General features: G+C 39.9%; 1 protein-coding gene across 5 annotated transcripts in view; it reads left to right on the top strand.

Annotated features, from left to right (window-relative positions):
* The window catches only part of PLCB4 (phospholipase C beta 4), a 272,520-nt gene that overhangs the window by 166,079 nt on the left and 86,748 nt on the right, over window positions 1-19,693 (top strand). For all 5 annotated transcript variants that reach the window (XM_029072432.1, XM_029072431.1, XM_029072428.1 and 2 more), the window contains 3 exons: window positions 8,317-8,397; window positions 8,651-8,710; window positions 11,550-11,693. In XM_029072432.1, the coding sequence (XP_028928265.1) occupies window positions 8,317-8,397; window positions 8,651-8,710; window positions 11,550-11,693 (285 nt within the window). The remainder of the gene's footprint in view (window positions 1-8,316; window positions 8,398-8,650; window positions 8,711-11,549; window positions 11,694-19,693) is intronic.

Genomic DNA, 19,693 nt, shown 5'->3' with positions numbered 1-19,693 from the left:
GGGGTGGACTGCCAAAGCTGAAGACATCGCTGACTGCCACTGCAGTGAGGGTTTGTTGGTCCCATATGTATCATTACAATACTACTGAAGGATGTGCATTGAACCACCTTCAAAAGGATGAAAAGGGGACTCCTACGTGGTGGCAGAAACATTAGAATTCATGTTGGCGGAGATCATGTCTACCAACATTACTGTATTCTCTCACAAGTGCTTAGTAATAATAATAGTATTTGTTAAGCACTTACTTTGTGTCCAGTATTGTTCTACCTATGCTGGGTAAATAGCTGTGTGACTGTGGGCAAGTCACTTAACTTCTCTGTGCCTCAGTTACCTCATCTGTAAAATGGGGATTAACTGTGAGCCTCACGTGGGACAACCTGATGACCCTGTATCTCCCCCAGCGCTCTGCACATAGTAGGCGCTTAACAAATGCCAACATTATTATTATTACAAGCTAATCAGGTTAAACACAGTCCCTGTCCCCATTTTCATCCCCATTTTACAGGTAACTGAGGCACAGAAAAGTTAAGTGACTTGCCCAAGGTCACACAGCAGACAAGTGGCAGAGCCAGGATTGGAACCCAGGTCCTTCTCACTCCCGGGCCAGTGATCTATCCTATCCAATAGGCCATGCTGCTTCCCCTGAAGCAGTGCTCTACACACAGTAAGCACTCAGTAAATACTATTAGTTGATTACGTTGAAATCCTGTACATCTGTGGAAGATCCAGACCCACTCACTCCATTTTTATGCTGCCATGCTCGAGGATACATACTTCTGCCTGTGAAACCCCCTTTGAGCGTCCCAGCTCCTTCAGGCAGCTTGCCCTCCTAGACTTCTGTTTTCCAGGCAAAAGAGATTTGACAGATTAAAAAATTGAAAACAGGTGAGAGAGAAGGCAGGAAAGGGAATCTCACATAAAGGAAAGAAAGAAGAGCAGGTGAGAGAAAGGTGTGAGGTGGGCAGCTAATTCCCTCAGCACCATCAAATCTGTCCCAAACAAACCAAAATCCAAGCCAGAACCTTCTTTTTCAGGAACTGGCATGAGACTAGGTTCATTCGTTATTCATCATTCATTCATCCAGTGGTACTTAACTGAGTTCCCACTAAACGAATATGACCAATGAACTCCCTAAACGTGATGAATACGTTGGTGGCATCCCCATATATTAGCTGAGTGTTCATCTATTGACCTGATCGTCTACTCTTTGCTTCCTCTCTCGTTCAAAACTTACAGTGAATAATTCAGAGTTGGAACCCTTACTTCTGTTATTCTCTACCACATCCCTATAGTGCCTAGCATATTTCCGTGCACCGTGTTTAATAATTTTTAAAAAAACAGTGAAGGACCAATTAATAGTCCATCAAAATGTCAAATAAAAAAGTATTTTTCATATTCTCATTCTCAAGAACTTTAGAACCAGAATAAAAGAGCCAAAGACCACTCACATCTTAGCCAAGAAGAGTCTGCTTAAGGGTCTAAAGCGTGCATTTCTATGTCCCTGGAGACAAAGAAACTTGCTCTCAATGACTTTGCTATGTTTGTAAAATGAACTCATCAGTATCTGTTTGGTTAGATTCATTTAATGCCAAACAGGCATTTGGAAATTCGGTCGTGAGGTTTTTAAAGAATTGTTTTATCTTTTGGCAATAAATCATTTTAAGTCAAGAAAAAACTGATTCAAATGCTAAAAAAAAAAATCTAGTTTAGTTGAATAAAGTCTCCATCCCTGACAAATGATTGCAACCACATTCACTAAAAAGTCTTGGATGACAAAAACATCCTAATGATTGTCCTCTGAAGATGCAATGAAGTAAATGATCTATAAGGGATTTCTAAAATTCTCTCTCTTATAGCATTTTTTGGTAAGCATGTACTATAGTTTCTGATTTTGCAGCCTAGCAGTTCGCATCTATTTCAATTCATTTTGAGTATATGTATTGCCATTGTTCTTGTCTGTCTGTCTCCCCCGATTAGACTGTAAACCCATCAAAAGGCAGGGACTGTCTCTATCTGTTACTGATTTGTACATTCCAAGTGCTTAGTACAGTGCTCTGCACATAGTAAGCGCTCAATAAATACTATTGAATGAATGAATACTATGGGTCGGGCACTATACCGAGAGCGGTGGTAGATACAAAATAACTAGCTGGACACAGTCCGTGTCTCACTTAGGACTCACAATCTTAATCCCCATTTTACAGGTAAGCTAACAGAGGCCCAGAGAAGTGAAGTGATTTGCCCAAGGTCACACAGCAAGCAAGTGGCAGATACAGAATTAAAACCTAGGTCCTTCAGACTCCAAGGCTCTGCTCTATCCACTAGGCTGCACTTCTCAGCAGCTTTCTTCACCATCTCCGACTTCTCAGTCTTCCTGTATGTTACCTTCATGACTGATGAGTTTACAGGACCTTACACCTTCAGGAAACTTGGGTTACCCTAAGTAACATCAGTTTTTCAAGTACTTGACTCTGTTTTCAAGTCGTGCCACCTTTTCTTCTTATAGTTATTGATATGTCCCTACTATCGAATTAATCAACGGTATTTACTGAGCACTTATTAGATACAGAGCAGTGGCCTAGTGGGAAGAGCACGGGCCTGGGAGGACCTGGGTTCCAATCCCGGCTGCCCCACTTGTCTGCTGGGTGACCTTGGGCAAGTCACTTCACTTTTCTGAGCCTCAGTTACCTCACCTGTAAAAGGGACATTAAGACTGTGAGGCCTCTGTGGTTCAGGAACTGTGTTCAACCCAATTACCTTGTATTTACCCCAGCGCTTATACAGTGCCTGGCACAGAGTAAGCACTAAACAAATACCACAGTTATTATTATTAGCACTAAGTGCATGGGAGAGTACAATACAATAGAGTTGGTAGACTTGATCCGGGCCCACAGGGGTTTGTAGTCTAGGGGGAGGAACAGACATTAAAATAAATTACAGGTAGGTGAAATGGGAAAGTATAAGGATATGTACATAAGTGCTGTGGAGCTGGAGTGAATATCAACTGCTTAAGAGGTACAGCTCCAAGCATACAGGGGACTCAAAAGTGGGGGGCAAATGGGAGAAATGAGAGGGCTTATTCAGGGAAGACCTCTTGGAGGAGAAGTGATTTTTGGAGGGGTTTTAAGGTGGGAAGAGTGGTGTACTGTTGGATATGAAAGAGAAGGGCGTTCCAGGCCAGAGCGAGGATGTGGCAGGCTATCTATAGTGCTTTTATTCTCAAAGTGCCCTCATATTAACTCATTTTCGTCCTTTCAACAACCCTGCAAGGTAGGTAGAAAAGGCAGGTATTATTATCCTATTATGTATTAGGTATTATGCAGAGCACTGAACTAGATGTGGAAAATTACAAAAAGAAAAGGACACACCCTCAAGAGACTTGCTTTAATGGGCAAAGGAGGAAAGAAAGGAGAGGGTGAGAGCAGGAAAAGAGGAGAAAGAAAACTAAGTGAGCATGTGTGGCCTGTAGCAGAGCTAAAAGAAGAGTTCAAAGAGAATAAGAAAATGGAAATGAGACTCAGAGCAGCAGAGAATAGAAGAGAAAGAATGGCCAAGGATAAAAGCCGGACAAGACCGGAGAAGAAGGCAAACAGGTCTCTAAAGAGTAGAGAAACATGAGTTCTTTGTTCCCTGTGACTTCTTGGCAAATTTTTAGCTAGTCTCTAGTAATGGCAGGTTAGCCCTGCTTTTGGTCCAGGAAAAAAGCATTGGCTTTGGGAATTAGGAGACCTCATTCCAGTCCCAATGTGACAAGTAGAGAACTGCCATCTGTGGTGAAGAGTTTCTTCTAAAATCAGTTTATTCACTGTGTCATGCTGTCATCTCTCTTATGCCCTCCATCCCTCCCTCTGTCTCACACTCTCCCAGCCCTTTCAGATCAGGCAGACCATTACTTTCCCAATCTTCCACTTCCTACTAAAATCACACCTCCAGGAAGCCTTCCCTGACAAACCTCTCATCTCCCCTACCTTATCACCCTCTTTCCGCACTGTCACCTATGCGCTTGTGTCTGAACCCCCCGAGCACATGGGGACTCTTCTCACCCCCACAGCACTTAGATTCATATGTTTTACTTGGTTGCTTCGCCTACTTGTAGTTTATTTTAATGTCTTCCTCCCCTCAATATTTTAAGCTGCCAGGCGGGGATCCTGTCTTCTCACTTTGTTTATTGAGCACAGAATAAGTGTTCAACAAATACCATTCATTGAGTGATTGGCCAAACAACTAGCTAGGGAATTATGCAAGGTTGACAGGTACAACAGGAATCCTGAAAAGTGGCTGCTAACACGGGTGGGGAAGACAACAGTGGTTACCAAGGCAGCCTACTGGTTTATGACAGTATCGATGCATTTCTGTGGTCACTGCAGCTGTAAATGGTTTGTTCTAAACATAAAAAATGCTTCGTATGTGCCCGCCACAGTGTGCTGCATCCTTGCTCATCTGCTTCCTTGTTGCACTCTGTGCCTCTGCCCAGTCATGACTAGCAGTGATGAGAAAGTTTGAGTGATCCAAGGAAGCCATTAACCCTGCAATCAATTCCTGCTCAGTTTCTCAGGCTTAAAGTCTCAGAGCTCAGGCCTATCCTTTGTTCTTTCCAAGAGACATCATCATTAACGGCGGGAAAGGCTAGTCTCTCCGTCATATTTCTTGAGTGCTTAGAGTGTGCAGAGCACTGTTCTCAGCACTTGGAGCAGTACAATATAACAATAAACAGACATATTCCCTGCCCACAGCAAGCCATGTAATTGAAATCTTCATACTACCTCCGATCCTTATTTTAATCAATATTTATAACCAAAATAGATATGTGCCATAGATTTCTAGGTATCTTGGAGAAACCAAACAAGAAAAAGTAAAGCATGAGCTATGCGTAAAAGAAATTAATGTTTTTCTTTCAATTTTAAATTGAAACATACTTTTAATCATTCAATTATTTTAAAGAATTTTCCTTCCCTAGAAAGTTTAGTTTAAGATAATTTAATAGACTCGTGCTTATTCTCTAGCTAGCTGTTTCTCATGTACATGCAAAGACATAAAAGGGAAATTTTGGCCTCCCAGGCCTTTTAGTTTTACCATTTTCCAGTCTATCAAATCAAGAGTTAACTGATGAGCAAAAAACGAAGTAGTACTAATTTTTTAAGAGCAGCTCCATTTGTACATTTTGAAGCCCCTACTTTAGTGACAGAATTATTTTTACACATTATAAATTTAAGTGAAACATCTACTCTTGGAAAGCACCAGAGGACATATTTTTGAGATGTAAAATATAGTAACAGAAAGCTAGCCAAGCATAAATCAAGCTCTAGGTCTGTAGGCCCTCCAGAATGGTGGTGGGGTGGGGGGTGGGGAGAACAGTAGAATCGTTTTACAGTTCTCTCTCTCCTGAACAGAGAAATAAATGAAATATAAATGTGAGATATATGAAGAGACATTTACTTATTCAGAATATTTGCAACGAGTAGTTTGGCATATATATTGGCAAACCGGTTTGCTCATTAATTTACTGCATGGAGTGGACATTACTAGGAGAAGAAATATTTAGGAGCATACACACATTATGAAAAATAGAAAAAGTAAAAGGTGTTCTTTCTGTAACTCAGAAAGATCAGCCGAGCTTAAGCGTAGTTTATCTCCTTCAGACAATCCCTCCTGTGGCCCCAAGCTTTATCTAGAATATGATTATTCTGATCCTGCTTTCAAGAGCCCTAAATCCAAATCTATACTAAGAACACAAAGTAGGATGCAACCTTTAGCATAATATAGGCCACCAAAATAAAATCCTGAGATTTCCCGTGTCCAACAGCAATTGAGCTTATGAAAAATATTTTAAATCAATACCTGTTTTTAATTTCTCACTTGCGTTTGCCTGAAAGCTGCTAAACCAAATTCATACAGAGATACTTGTAGGGTAATATAACTTTTTTAACCTAATAAAATTAACCCAAATCCTTCCAAATAGCTTCTTTAGCATTTATCTTCAATATTGGGTCAGATCAACTATTAGGAAACTCCTGGATTTTACTACAGTTATTGGAAGGCTCTTCTGCCTCCTTTTTTCAAGAACGATTCAAATACTAAAGAATTGCCCTTGTTAGACATAGTTGGCTTCCTGTGAAGAATATTAATATAGAGCATTGGCAACTCCCTATATGGCTTTACAAAGTAAGTGACTTACGTGTTCCCAAATAACCTTTCTTGGGCAGCAGCAGTAAAGTCAGCTGCCTTGTCGATCGGTGTGCCAGGATACTGTACTGTTAAAACCTCGGCACATTCCATCGCTACCCATGTTTTGGCCGGTGTTCCATAACAAACACAGGCAGGAATGTTCCCAATACAGGTGCTCTCATAATTTATGGCTAGGTGCATAAAGGGCCTTAGTGCTGAATGTTTTGGAGTACAATCAAACTGTCAGTCCAGTCTGTAGAAATATAAGGCTATTGTTCCAAGTGGTCGTCAATGTGACTTATCACCTATGTGCTCCTCTTTGCCCAACTTTCTGGTTATCTTCCAATTCCTGCCCCATACCTACTGTAACCTCTCCGAATACCTCAACCAAAACCAGCTGAATGCCCTGCATTCACTAAAAGCACCCCACATAAGTCCCCCTGTTTTCAAAAATGTATTTTCAGTACTTTCATTGAAAAGGAGTGAGGGGTGCTTAATCCAGCATTTAGTGCAGTGCCTGGCACATAGTAAGCACTTAAATACTATTATTGTTATTATTTTTAATCTGCCCATCCACCCAAAAATCATATGCTGCCTCCTCCCTCGAACTAGTCCCATTTGATTAATTAATTTAGTTTATACTTTGACTAACAAGAAACTATTTTAGTATAGTTTTAAATTTTAATTGCAAAGTTGAAAAGGACAATACAACAATTTGTGGTCTTTTTTCATGATGTCTTCATGTATATCTTTGGTCCTGACTAAAATGTTGTTTGATTTTGTTAATAAGGAAAAATATTACTTTGATAGTCTATCCTTTTTATAGGCAAAAATTTATCTGGTGCTTTTGAGTATGCTGATACGTTCTTTCCTTAGCAACAAGTAATGCTATAATAGTTTTCATTTGATTAGTGTGACTAGCTGGCCTCCTTAAGTAAGTATTTGCAACTGACCACCTACTCTCTCAAATACATATTTCTCTGATTTTCTTCTGCTACTTATATGATAATGTAACTTGAATATGTTGTGAGTAATTTTTTGAAAGTGAAAAAGTAAAAGTCGGTTTTGAGCCCTGCTCTCTGGACAGCACTCAGTATATTGATAAAATGTATTCAAATTTGCTCAGTTGAGGGAGTTAGTTGCAAGACATCTTAATCTCCTGGAGGGGAAATTGCTGGATTTGTACCCATAGATAAAAGAATATTTCAGGTATGTGGACACAGAGGACTGTTTAGTCACAGGACATCTTCTCATGTGCTGGACAATTAAGCCATTACTATTTGGAAGCCTTGCATTCTAACTGTAAAGCTATAACTTTAACAATAATAGTAGTGATAGTAATTATGGTTTTTGTTAAACTCCTTGTGCCAGATACTGTACTGAGCATTGAGGTAGCTACATTGCAGTCAGTACATTGTCCCTGTCCCATTTTGAATTCACAGTTAAGTGTGAGGGAGACCAGGTATTGAATCCCCATTTTGCACATGAGCAAACTGAGACAAAGAAAACTTAAGTTACCTGCCCATAGTCACACACCAGGCAAGGATTAAAACCCAGATCCTCTGACTCCCAGGCCCACACTCTTTCCACTAGGCCATGCTGTTTCCCCAGCCATTGGAAACATGAAAGAATTTATGTGGATCTGTTGGACCTTGTGATCATGCAGGGTCTTGAGTGATACTTTTGTATTGCCCAAATGCAAAATGAGATATTTCTCAAATATCTAATTCCTCCTGGAAGGGAGTTTTTCTTCTAGACCTTCAGGGGAGAACATGATTCTTGGTGTCGAAAGGTGCTGCTTAGGTGAAGAAAGAACAGCGGTTTGGGAAGCTGTAGGAATTCCGCTTCTGAAACGGTTTCTCCAGCTCACCTCCGTGGCATCACTGAGCTTTGTTTTCAGTACCTATCTAAAAGGAATACTATAGCAGTTAGCAGTTTTACTGGAGAAGCAGGGGAGACCTATTACACTTTCACAAGTTTTTGCCTGTTTTGGAAGATAAACTTTATGGATTCATCTCTCTTTTTTACTTTTACATAAGGATCTGTTGTAAAATATCAAGTAAAAAATAAATTCTTATCAAGTCGAGTATAATTACTTGAGTCATTATAATTAGCACTTAAGGTGATTAATTGTGCTTCTTCTTTCAACAGGAGTCCTTTGTCTTTGAACCTAACTGCCTCTTCAAAGTGGATGAATTTGGCTTCTTCCTAACTTGGAAAAGTGATGGAAAGGTATTGTGCTTTGGTTTGCCTTCTGGCTAATATTTATCCTATTGCCTATACGTGGTTTTGGGTCAACATGAAATATAGTCTGCAGTTGAAATTAAAATATAAAAAATTCCTCATATAGTACTATTCCTGAGAATGCATGAAGAGGAAAGTTGTTTCTTGGTTATTTCTGGAGGTTAATGAATGGCTTATTTTAATCCACCTTTATAATTTACAGTAGAACTACAGCTCATTGTATTGTCTTCTTAACTTTCAGGAAGGACAAGTATTAGAGTGCTCCCTGATCAACAGTATTCGTGTTGGAGCTGTACCCAAGGTATCCTGGGATTGATTTATACTATTCTTTTAAACAATGAGCTTAAATTGGAAATCATCTTTCTGTAATTTAACTCAGTACATTTCTCCACTCTTCAAAAGCCTTCAAAACTGTGCATTTCTCTGTGAGTCAAGACGAAATCCCTTACCGTTGGCTTCAGGGAACTCCCCCAGCTCAGCTCTCCTTAGTACAGTGCTCTGCACACAGTGAGCACTCAATAAACGCCACTGATTGATTGATTGATCCTCATTTTATTACCTTTTTTCAGTAGGTACTCTCCAACTCACAGTCTTCATTCCTTACTAGCTCATATAACTGTTATCTTGCTCTGGAGTCCTTTCAGTCAGCTCCACACTCACACTGTTGTCCTGGCCTGCAACTCTCTCCTTCACCCAAATCCAACCCTCCTCATCTCAAACCCCTCCTAAAATCCTACCACCTCCAGGAAGCTTTTCCTGATCACTTCTAAGTACCCCATATCACATCAACCCCCAACAGGTGCCCTTAGCACTTGTAGATTTCAACCCTTCTTCAAAACGTGTTTGCGAATGTTTATCCAAGCATATATTCACATAGTTATTCTGTTTCATCTTGGGCAAACACAGTTCTATGTAGTATATCCCTATCCTTTTTCTTGCTTCCACTACTTATAAATAATTTTTGACTATCTCCCATATGATTGCTCTTCAGGGCAGCAAACTTGTGATTTGCTCCTCCTATACTCTTTCAAGTGTTTAGTATAGTGCTGTGCATTCAATAAATACCGTTGATTCATTTGAAATGAATTGTGGAATGTAGTTGAGCTTGTTATTTTCTCCAAAATGGCCAGTGTTTTTCAGTGTAAAGACATACAGTCTATATTTCAACTTAGGCTTCTAATCATTTTCAGTTACTAGCTATCAACAAACCCCTTTATGTGTCCAAAAGACATTGTTATTTTCAAAATGATTTTTCTCTTTAAAATTTTCTCCCACCACTTATTAATAATAATAATAATAATAATAATGGTATTTGTTAAGCACTTACTGTGTTCTAGGCACTGTACTAAGTGCTGGGGACAATGTAAGATAATTGCATTGGACACAGTCCCTGTCCCATTTGGAGCTCACCGTCTTGATCTCCATTTTACAGATGGGGTAACTGAGGCACATAGAAGTATATCGACTTGCCCAGGGTCACTCAGCAAACATTTGGCATAGCCAGGATTAGAACCCATGACTTTTTGACTCCCAGGCCTGTGCTCTAGCCACTACACCATGCTAATCCAGGGCTTATTATTCATTCAGTCAGTCATATTTATCGAGCACTTACTGTGTGCAGAGCACTTCTGATCGAAAGGAAGGAAAGAATACAATGTCTTCTTTTTAGCAAGTGGTAAAGTTGAAGTTGAAATTATTTGACCGATTTTTTACTTAGGCACCTGCCCTCTCCAATAATTTGGCTCCCCATGGAGATCGGCATTCCTTGGCTGTTTCTGAAAAATGTCAGTGAGCATTAACTTGTTCTTATTCAATATGAAGTATTTAGTTAAATTGAAGTCTGATGGTGAAGAGATGGTGGGTATTTAGAAGGACCTACCTCTTAGTGTATCACAGCTTCCCCAGATAACCCCTAGGTCTCTGTATCCGATTTGTTAGTTGTACAAGACTTACTAGTTGTATAAGTCCCATGCCTCACACATTGCAGAAGTCTTGCCCCATTTGAGAGACTGCCGCCCAGACATCAGACAACGTGGTTCCAGACAAAGAAGAAAATCTTTATATGGCTTCGCCCCGTTATTTTCCCACTTACTTGCTGTTTAGGCCGGAGAGTTAAAATTTGTCATTGCTAGGTTTTAATCAAACTGGTTTGGCTTCAAACCAGCCGCCGAGCCCCGCAAGCTCGGGGCCTTGTGAGATTGACCTGCCGGCTACCCGTGGTTCTTTGGATCAGTTTCCCAATTTGTGACGGTAGTTTATTTTTCTAATTGTTACTGAATTGAGATGTTCTCTCACTCTAATAGATAATATTTTTTAGAGTAAATAATTGCCAACATGTCTTACCTTGCAAAGTTTTGGATAAAGAAGCAAGAATAGTGGCAGTCAAAGCTCACTTTTCCACTTTGTCCTGCCAATGTTTATTAAGCTAATCTAAAGGGACCAGAACTTCTCGAGGTGAATAAATACTTCATTCTCTGTTCCTTTGGCTAGGAAATAGAGTCCTTGGCTTCTCCATTGAGTCACCCAGCCAAACTGCCAATAATTGATGATTGTGTTAGTGTGATGTTTGTCTAATAAATTTGACTGAGGACACAAAGGCGGTAATGTTCACCCTTTTTATGGTATTTGTTAAGTGCTTACTATATGCCAGGCTGTACTAAATCCGGGTGTAGATGCGTGATAATCAGGTTATATACAATCCCTGTCCCACACTGGGCTCACAGGCTAGGTAGGAGGGCAGAGGATTTAATCCCCATTTTACAGATGAGGTAACTGAGGCACAAAGGAAGTAAGTGATTTGTCTGAGGTCATGCAGCATACAGGTGACTGAGCTGGGATTAGAACAAAGGTGCTCTTTCTGCTTTCCCCTTTGTATGGGCAAATTCCAGTCAAAAGATCCATCCTATCCATCCAATATCCTTAATTTATCTTTCCATAATGCAATTTTTTCAAATGATCTCCAGTAGTTTCTCACATTCTTGTCAAAATTGTTTGAATGGGTAAGTTAAATAAGCTTTCCTGTTAGCAAGATGTCACTGAAATCCTCATGTCGAGGGAGGTAATAATATGTGCTTTGGCACACCTTGTTTCCCTCAACATTGAGATTCAGAATCTAACTTCTCATTTCCTTCGCTCAACAGGATCCCAAAATCTTAGCCGCTCTTGAGGCTGTTGGAAAAGCAGAAAATGATTTGGAAGGGCAAATCGTTTGTGTGTGCAGTGGCACAGATCTGGTGAACATCAGCTTTACTTACATGGTAGCGGAAAATGCAGAAGTAGCTAAGGTATGTCCTTCCTTTGCTGAATTCTTTGCAGGCAGAAGCTTGGTTTTAAGTGTCGGTCACACACCCGACTGGTACCGGCAACGTTTGCATGCCGTGGGAGGTGATGGTGAAAGTGAGAAGAACTCACAACAGTTCATTCATCAGTATTTTTACTATATGGTTGGTTATCGAAAGAAACGTTTACCGACGCTTACCAGCCTGGACTAAATGTATGTGTATAGATTCAGTAGATCCAGAATTTAAAACAAAAACGTTATGCTTATAGGATGACTCCCACACCATATTCATTATCATATGATGGCATCTCTCTTCGTGAAAGAATGGATTAGCCTCGATGTAGTCGCAAAGACTTTGGGACAGAGAACCTTCACGAAGGAATTGATTATCTTGCTAGTGATTTGCGTGGTACCACTTGTCCATCATCGTGCCTGCCAGCCCTATTTCCCCTGGAGTAGTTGGCGAGCAAGTAGGCAGGCAAAAGTGCAGCACATTGAGCCGAGCACACAAGAATTTATTGCCCCTTTTATTGCCAGAGTGACCAGGGTGTAGGGCCAGTGCTGTCCTGTAGCACCACAGACCATCAAGTGGTTGCTAGGGTTGCCCTCTCAGTAGCCACTGCGGTCTTGGTTGCCCACAGTAGCCAGCCATTTTTCAGGATTTCTGTTGCACCTGAACGCTACACAAGTCTCTCTAGGTTGTTCTTTGGTCAAAAGTCTTCTCCGGTAATGGCACCGCTCCAATAGGCATTGCCCTACTTAGGGCTATCTTACCTACCACTTCGCCTGACCCACAGTGAAATGTTGCATAGTTAGACTTTTTTGCACAAGGCATGTGGGAGTGCCTGCCGTAGACCCTTCCATTACTCCAGGCCTTTTCGCATCTCTCCAACAAAATGCCAAGTTGCAGAAGTAAATGGCAATACATTAAGGCAAACGACCACTTCAACTTGATTTGGGCAGAGTTCAGAAATTCATGAGATTCACATTTATTCTTCTTCTTATTATTAATAGAAGTAGTATTGCCATTGTTGCCATTTATTTATTGCCATTGTTCTTGTCTGTCCGTCTCCCCCGATTAGACTGTAAGCCCGTCAAAGGGCAGGGACTGCCTCTATTTGTACATTCCAAGCGCTTAGTACAGTGCTCTGCCCATAGTAAGCGCTCAATAAATACTATTGAATGAATGAATGAAGTAGTATGGCATTGTTAAGCCCTTACTATGTAACCTTACCTGTAAAATGGGAATTGAGATTATGAGCCCCACGTAGGACAGGGACTGTGTCCAACCCGATTTTCCTGTATCCACCTCAGCGCTTAGTACAGTGCCTGGCACATAGGAAGCACATAACAAATGCCACTATTATTATTATTATTCTATACCAAGTACTGTTCTAAGTGCTGCAATAGATAAAAGTTAATCAGATTGGACACAGTCCCTGTCCCACATGGGCCCAAGGTCAGAAGCAGATAAGTGGCAGAGCCAGGATTAGAACCCAGGTCCTCCTGACTCCCAGGCCCATTCTATATCCACTAGTCCACGGTGCTTCTCACAATTAGTGAAACTGAATAAGTAACTGCTTGATAAACCACGGCTGGTGCCAGAGGGGCAATCTGTTACACATTTTACCCTGGGTTAGCGCTGAGCAAAGGATCCGGAAGTCTTATATTGCTTGGTTCAAGGCAAGATGGCAATCCTAGGTGTCCCACTGGATTGATGGTTCTCCTCATTCTGACCTGCTCTGTGAGTCCCAAGTTTGTTTACCTCTGGGATGCTTCAGACCCTTGTTTTTAAAATAGAGCTTCTACTAATTGTTTTCTATTTCAACGTAATACTCATGAAGTGTTCTGAATGGCTCGGGGGAGAGATTCCAAGTAAATACATAGTATTTTTTATGTAACTTTTGGTCATTAAAACATGGCTGTGGTTCTTCTAAGTGTTCATATAAAAGTCTCTTTATTACTTAGCCTTTTTTTCCTTTTCAATAGGTCTACTTAGATTATTCACACAAATAGGTTTTTATTACCTTAGTACTGCATTCTCTTAGACTAGCTGGAATCTGTTTTCTTCTCTTTAACTGCCAAAGAGTGTTTGAAATACTAAGGCCCCGTTGTATTTTTTTATTACCTTGATGAGACATAAAGCTAAAGAAATTTACTCTAAAAGTGTAGATCATAGGATGAGGTACTATAAGAAGAGACAGAGAAAAGTTGGGAAAGTGATTCTTTGGCAAGACCCAGCAATTTTAAAACAAAAACATTTGAAAGAGAATATCTCAGATAACACAGTTTGGCTTTTTCATTATTTTTTGGGATCTAGATGATTTAGATTTTGACAAGAATAGGGGTATTTATCCCTGCCATCTTGGCCACTTTTCAGATTAGATCATTATAGTCTACTTATTTAAACCTTTCCCACAGTTATAGTTGGGGAATTGACTCTTATTTCCTCTCCGTAAATACTCTCCGTTATATTGAATTGATGTTATATTGCTGGCAAACTTATCCCAGGCTGCGTTTCAGTGGTGGTCGAAAATGCAACTGCGTATTCCCCTAAAGGAAAATTGCCATCTAAACAAATTGTGATTCCCACTTGTATATAAGATCAATAAATGTCCTAACTTCTTCAAATCAGGAGCCATGTTTTTCTAGCTATTCCCCCAGTTTGGAAGGAATCATTAAGTTTTGAACATTAGTTTTGAACATTATTCATAGGCTCATTTCATTAGAAAGAAAAACTAGTCAAGTTTCTAGTTGTATTTTTCTCCCTCAGAACACAGCCGACTCTGGTTAATTTTGGTCTCTAGTGAACTGAACAAAGTTCAGATGTCTTTCATTAAGTTGCAGCTGGCACTGAATATCAAGCTCAAATCACAGACTCACTGTAATGAGATTGAGCAACAGCTTTCATCTTCTAAAATCTTTTCACAAGTGCAAGTCTGTTATTTTATACCAAGTTTAAATTTTCCTTGAACAGCAAAAATGAGCTGCCATTATGAGGTTCAGAATGCAAAGATTTTATTTGTTAAACAATTTCCAGACTACTCATTACACCTTGTAAGGCAAACTCTGTAAATATTTGGACAACGCACATAAGTTGTGGCTTCTACCCAAACTCTCCATTCTCCCTCCGCGCCACCCCCCTCCCAAGATCTCATTCTTCAGTTCTTCCCCCAAGCAGCCTTGGCTTCAGTAGAAGCCGCTTAATGGATCGGGCAGCTTTTAGCAAATTAGCTTCCTTGTGCTGCTTCAAGAGCAGGCAAGAAAGCTGACTCTCTGAGGACCCTGAGAATCTCCAGTCTATCAGACCATCTGTGGAAAACCCCAGACATAGCCTCATTCAGGGTTTTATGCTAGAGCTATGCACTAAGACAATTCTTCCATCCCTCTTCCTTCCCTTCCCAGTAGGATTGTGCCATCCCCTTCCCCTCAACCCCCCTCGCCCCAGTTGGAGAAGGGGATAGTTGACCTGTAAGAATCCTGATTAAAAATCCTTTGGGGAAGGAGAAAAGGAAAGGAGAGGCAAGAATCACTCTCAAAGTCTCTAATTCCAACATGAACTCTTCTGACAAGCTAGGAGTATTACTTTACCAAGGCAAATTATGTTTGCAGATGTAAAGAACAGGTGTGTAAAAATTGCATTTTTGTTCACCTTCAATCTGCTCCTTTATAAAAGCAAATAACTAGTTAAGAAGTTGTGGGGAGCTTTGTTGGAGACTAAGCTCTGAGTCAGAGCAAATGATCTACCGTGAATTTATCAGTTTAATGCCAGAAACTTCTTACAGGAAACTTCCTGGTGACATAGAGCATACACAAGCTTATTGCTTTTGATTACTGGCCCCTAAATTAACCTTCCTTATTGTGTTCATTCATTCAGTCGTATTTATTGAGCGCTATGTGCAGGCACTGTACTAACCACTTGGAATGTACAATTCAGCAACAGATAGAGACAATCCCTGCCCAACAATGGACTCACAGTCTAAACCTTCCTTATTATGTGGCTGGCTACCTTTTGTTCTTGCCCCGAAGACAGATAAAATGTTACAGGCCAATTCGTGTTCTAAGTAATAGATCCTTGGGAGAAACCAGTCGGAAAGTAGTCCAGTCTGAGTTGGAGTTCTATTTGCCAAGAATTTTGTTCAGTCTTTAATAAAACTGCCCCATACAATTACTTTCAGATTAGCACAGGTTTTGCCTTTACAGTTGTTTTTGTGAATTTAGACTGTCTTCATTTAGGAGCAGAAATCACAGTGCCAAATGAGAGCAGGGCCTGGGATACTTGCTACAGCCTTTTTGGCTTGCCAAAGCAGCCTATCCTGCCTCTGACAAGCATATTCCCAGTCAGTATGTACATTAGAATGGACATTATTTGATTTATTGAAAAATTCTAATGTAATAAATCCCGTGTGCACTCCTGGGTCAGGGTAAGAGAACTGCAAATGAAATATCCAAGAAAGGGACCCCAGTCTTCTGGCCCTTTCTTCCATTTCACTAGTTGAAGCCATGAACTATCACAGTCCTTGGGTAATTCACTTCAGCTTTTTGAAGTTCCCAATCCAAAGATGATGGCTAAAAGTATTTTGGCATCTTGTGGTTAATCTCTGCTCTTGTCTCCCATAAACTTTCTGTGTTTAAGTGTACTTTAGGCTCAGAAAGGTTTAACTAAGGTTTACTTTACAGCACAATGTACAAAGTGACAAGGCCAGAAGTATCTTATGAGAATTGATCTAGTTGTAGGAGAAGCATAGTATTTGGAATGGATTTATTCCTAGGTCATTGTAAGGGGAAACACGATTAACTTCAAATCACTTCACAGTTTTTATTACCCCATTTGCTCCAGATATCCATTTGGTTTTCATTTATAAATATGCTCACTGGCTTGTTGCAGTGTTTTCTCTCTTCATAAATTTTTAAGTATTTTTTAAAATCATTTCAATTAAGCATATTCTGTGATTTCAAAGGAATGTCATTAGCTCTATGCTTCCCAAAATAATTCATAAGTTTTAAATCCTGTTTATCTGTTCACTTAATTCACAGTAGCATGATTCATTCATTCATTCAATAGTATTTATTGAGCGCTTACTATGTGCAGAACACTGTACTAAGCACTTGGAATGAACAAGTCGGCAACAGATAGAGATAGTCCCTGCCGTTTGACGGGCTTACAGTCTAATCCACGGGCTTACAGTCTAATTAAGTATGTGAATTACCCATACCTCAGGCTTTCCTTAGCCCATCTTTTTACTTTCCATTTTGGTATGATTAACGTTTGTATATTCCCCACATTGCATTATCATAGCACACTTAAGAAAAACTATCAAAATCCATGGGCCTGCTATAGTGTGAGAAAAGCACATCAGAATATAAACACCATCAGAGCATTTTCGTTGTGGTTCATGGTCTTTGCTGTGTTACTTCCAAACATTTATCAAATAAATGGAGTTGAAGCAGGAGGAAAATCACAGTCATGGAGTTGTTTTGGGGACGTAGCCTACCACAGAGGAATGATTTGGGATCCTTCTGATCTCTCTTTTGTTCAGTTTTGAACTTCCTTGACCATGTCGGGTCTTGCCATGTAGATGCTGAGTAAGGAATAATACATAATGATGATTAAAAAAATCATTTATTTTCTGATTAGTCTTTGAGGCTTAAAAAAGAAAGTGCAATATTTCAAAGTCTGGTCTGCTATAAACCCTGTTTTCATTACATAATTTGGCTATAATACTATGGAATCAATCAGGGATATTTATTGAGCACATACTGTGCTCAGGACATTGTACTAAGTGATGGAAGAATCAGGGCACATTCTTTCCCACAGTACAGTTCCACAAGTTGGCACAGGTTGATTTCGCTAAAGAAAAAATGGTGGTGTGTATGTCGGTAAGGAGGTGAAGCTGTTTCTTTTCTCCTCCTGTGCTACAGCTTTTCTGTATTTGCACAACTTGGTGTTTTTTAAATTTTGCAGGAGCTAGTATGGTGCAAAGCAAATTCTGCTGGTGGTGGATGTAGTAAAGGAATTTGTTTAGAAAAATATCAGTCATGGTGATATCATCAAACTATCTTCCACGTAACCCATTAATTCCCTTTGAATGGTTTCTATAACATGATTTTCCAGTAGTTCCTCAAGAACAAACCCCATGTTATACTACTCCCTACCTTGTGTTCATCTCAGTTGGGAAAACACATAAGTTAGCCACACTAAATGTGTTTCCTTTCCTCTCTCAGCTCATGTTTCATGGACTTATCTTGAGAAAAGGAGACACTGATTTCCTTAAAAAGAACTTAACTCATAATGCACTTCAATTGAGTAAGGACATTTATCGCTCAGTCTCCTCTTCTTTTAATCATTCACTTACAATCTTGGAAAGCTTATTATTATTGCTACCCTGAAACAAAGGTTAGGCAGTTGAAATACTACTTTTGTTTCCCACACAGGGTCAATCCTATGTACCTGATTCTGGTCTGAAATTTTCTGAGTAATTCATTGTTTCCTATCTCATCTCTCCCCAACCAATTTTGATATTAGTTCTCCACTTTTTCGTGGTTTTTTCTCAAGGTCACATATTAATTGTAGATTTAAGGCTCGGACTTGCCTAAGATAACATGCTAATGCTTTATTTTAAATGGACTACTTCACAACTGTACATCTCCAATTTTATATTATTTTAAAACTAACTGAAGTTATTGCCTCTTGTAGTCTTGTTCTTGTGGGAACAAACATTAGAACTGAATATAGTGCTTGTGTACCATGTTTGCTCCGATTGAGCATATCAATGGCTATTTACTTTGCGCTTGCTGCAGAGAAAGATTGTTTGATCCTACTTGGATAAGATTTGCTTCTTTGTTGATTGTATTCCAGGCTCTATCCTTACTGAGCTATTTTAGAGCCAGCCAGGTACTTTGGCAAAGAGTCAGAGATTTCCTACCTTCTTATGTTCTTCCCCGAGTGATTTTGGAAAAACTTCTGTGAGAAGAGCGTGGCCAAATGGGAAGAGCTCAGACCTGGGATTCAGAAAGATCTGGGTTCTAGTTCCAGCTCTGTCACTTGTCTGCTTTGTGACCTCGGGCAAGTCACTTGACTTCTCTGTGCCTCAGCTACCTCATCTGTAAAATGGGGATTAAGACTGTGAGCCCCATGTGAGACATGGACTGTCCAAACTGATTACCTTGTATCTCCTCCACCACTTAGAACAGTGGCTGGTACATAATAATTGCTTAACAAATATCACAAAAAATAGCTTCTCTTATTCACAAAACCACAGCTTCGCCTTCATTTAGAAGAAAATTGATTTAATGGACGTAGATGCGTACTGCTTTCCCACTATGCCTATGCACTCTAAAAATTATGTTCTTCTGCCTTTATGTTCAGAGTCAGGCTTAAGACATCATTACAGAATAGATCAAATCTTAGCATTTCCATGATTTGGTTTCTTCTGGATGAGATCATTCGCTTAAATCAAACTTGAAATTTGTCATCCTCCTCTTAGGCGTCATACATTTAGTCCTCGTGCAAACTGAACACCATCCAGTAATACCTTGTTCTTGGCTCACCCACTTGAATAAATCCTGACAATTTCATGCTCCCTGATAGCCTTTGAGAAACTAAATAAAAGGGATGACTCCATCTGTTTTACATGGCACATTCCCATGGAGGATATCATTTTGAGTCTAAGGTGTGGATCTGATTTCATGCTAACTAAGCCATATATTAGGCCACTGCTTTGAGGTTTAGTGGCTTAAGGCTTTATTCCTTGGAAAAACAGTTTCTGAAAAGAGCATTCAGATTTTGCTAGTCCCAGATAATTTAATGGCAATTTCAAAGTGTTGTCTCATCATTTACACTGTACATCCCAGCTCTGGGAAGGGTGATCCAATCTCCTGAGCACAGAAAACAGAAACTCCTTGAAGGCTTTAAAGCATTCAATCACCTTGCTCCCCTCCTATCTCACCTCGCTACTCTCCTATTACAGTAAGGTGAGAAAGATTTACAGGATCACAGTATTC

The sequence above is a fragment of the Ornithorhynchus anatinus genome, chromosome 9 (assembly GCF_004115215.2).
Source record: "Ornithorhynchus anatinus isolate Pmale09 chromosome 9, mOrnAna1.pri.v4, whole genome shotgun sequence".
Taxonomy (NCBI): domain Eukaryota; kingdom Metazoa; phylum Chordata; class Mammalia; order Monotremata; family Ornithorhynchidae; genus Ornithorhynchus; species Ornithorhynchus anatinus.
This window is presented reverse-complemented; position numbering and strand designations above follow the sequence as displayed.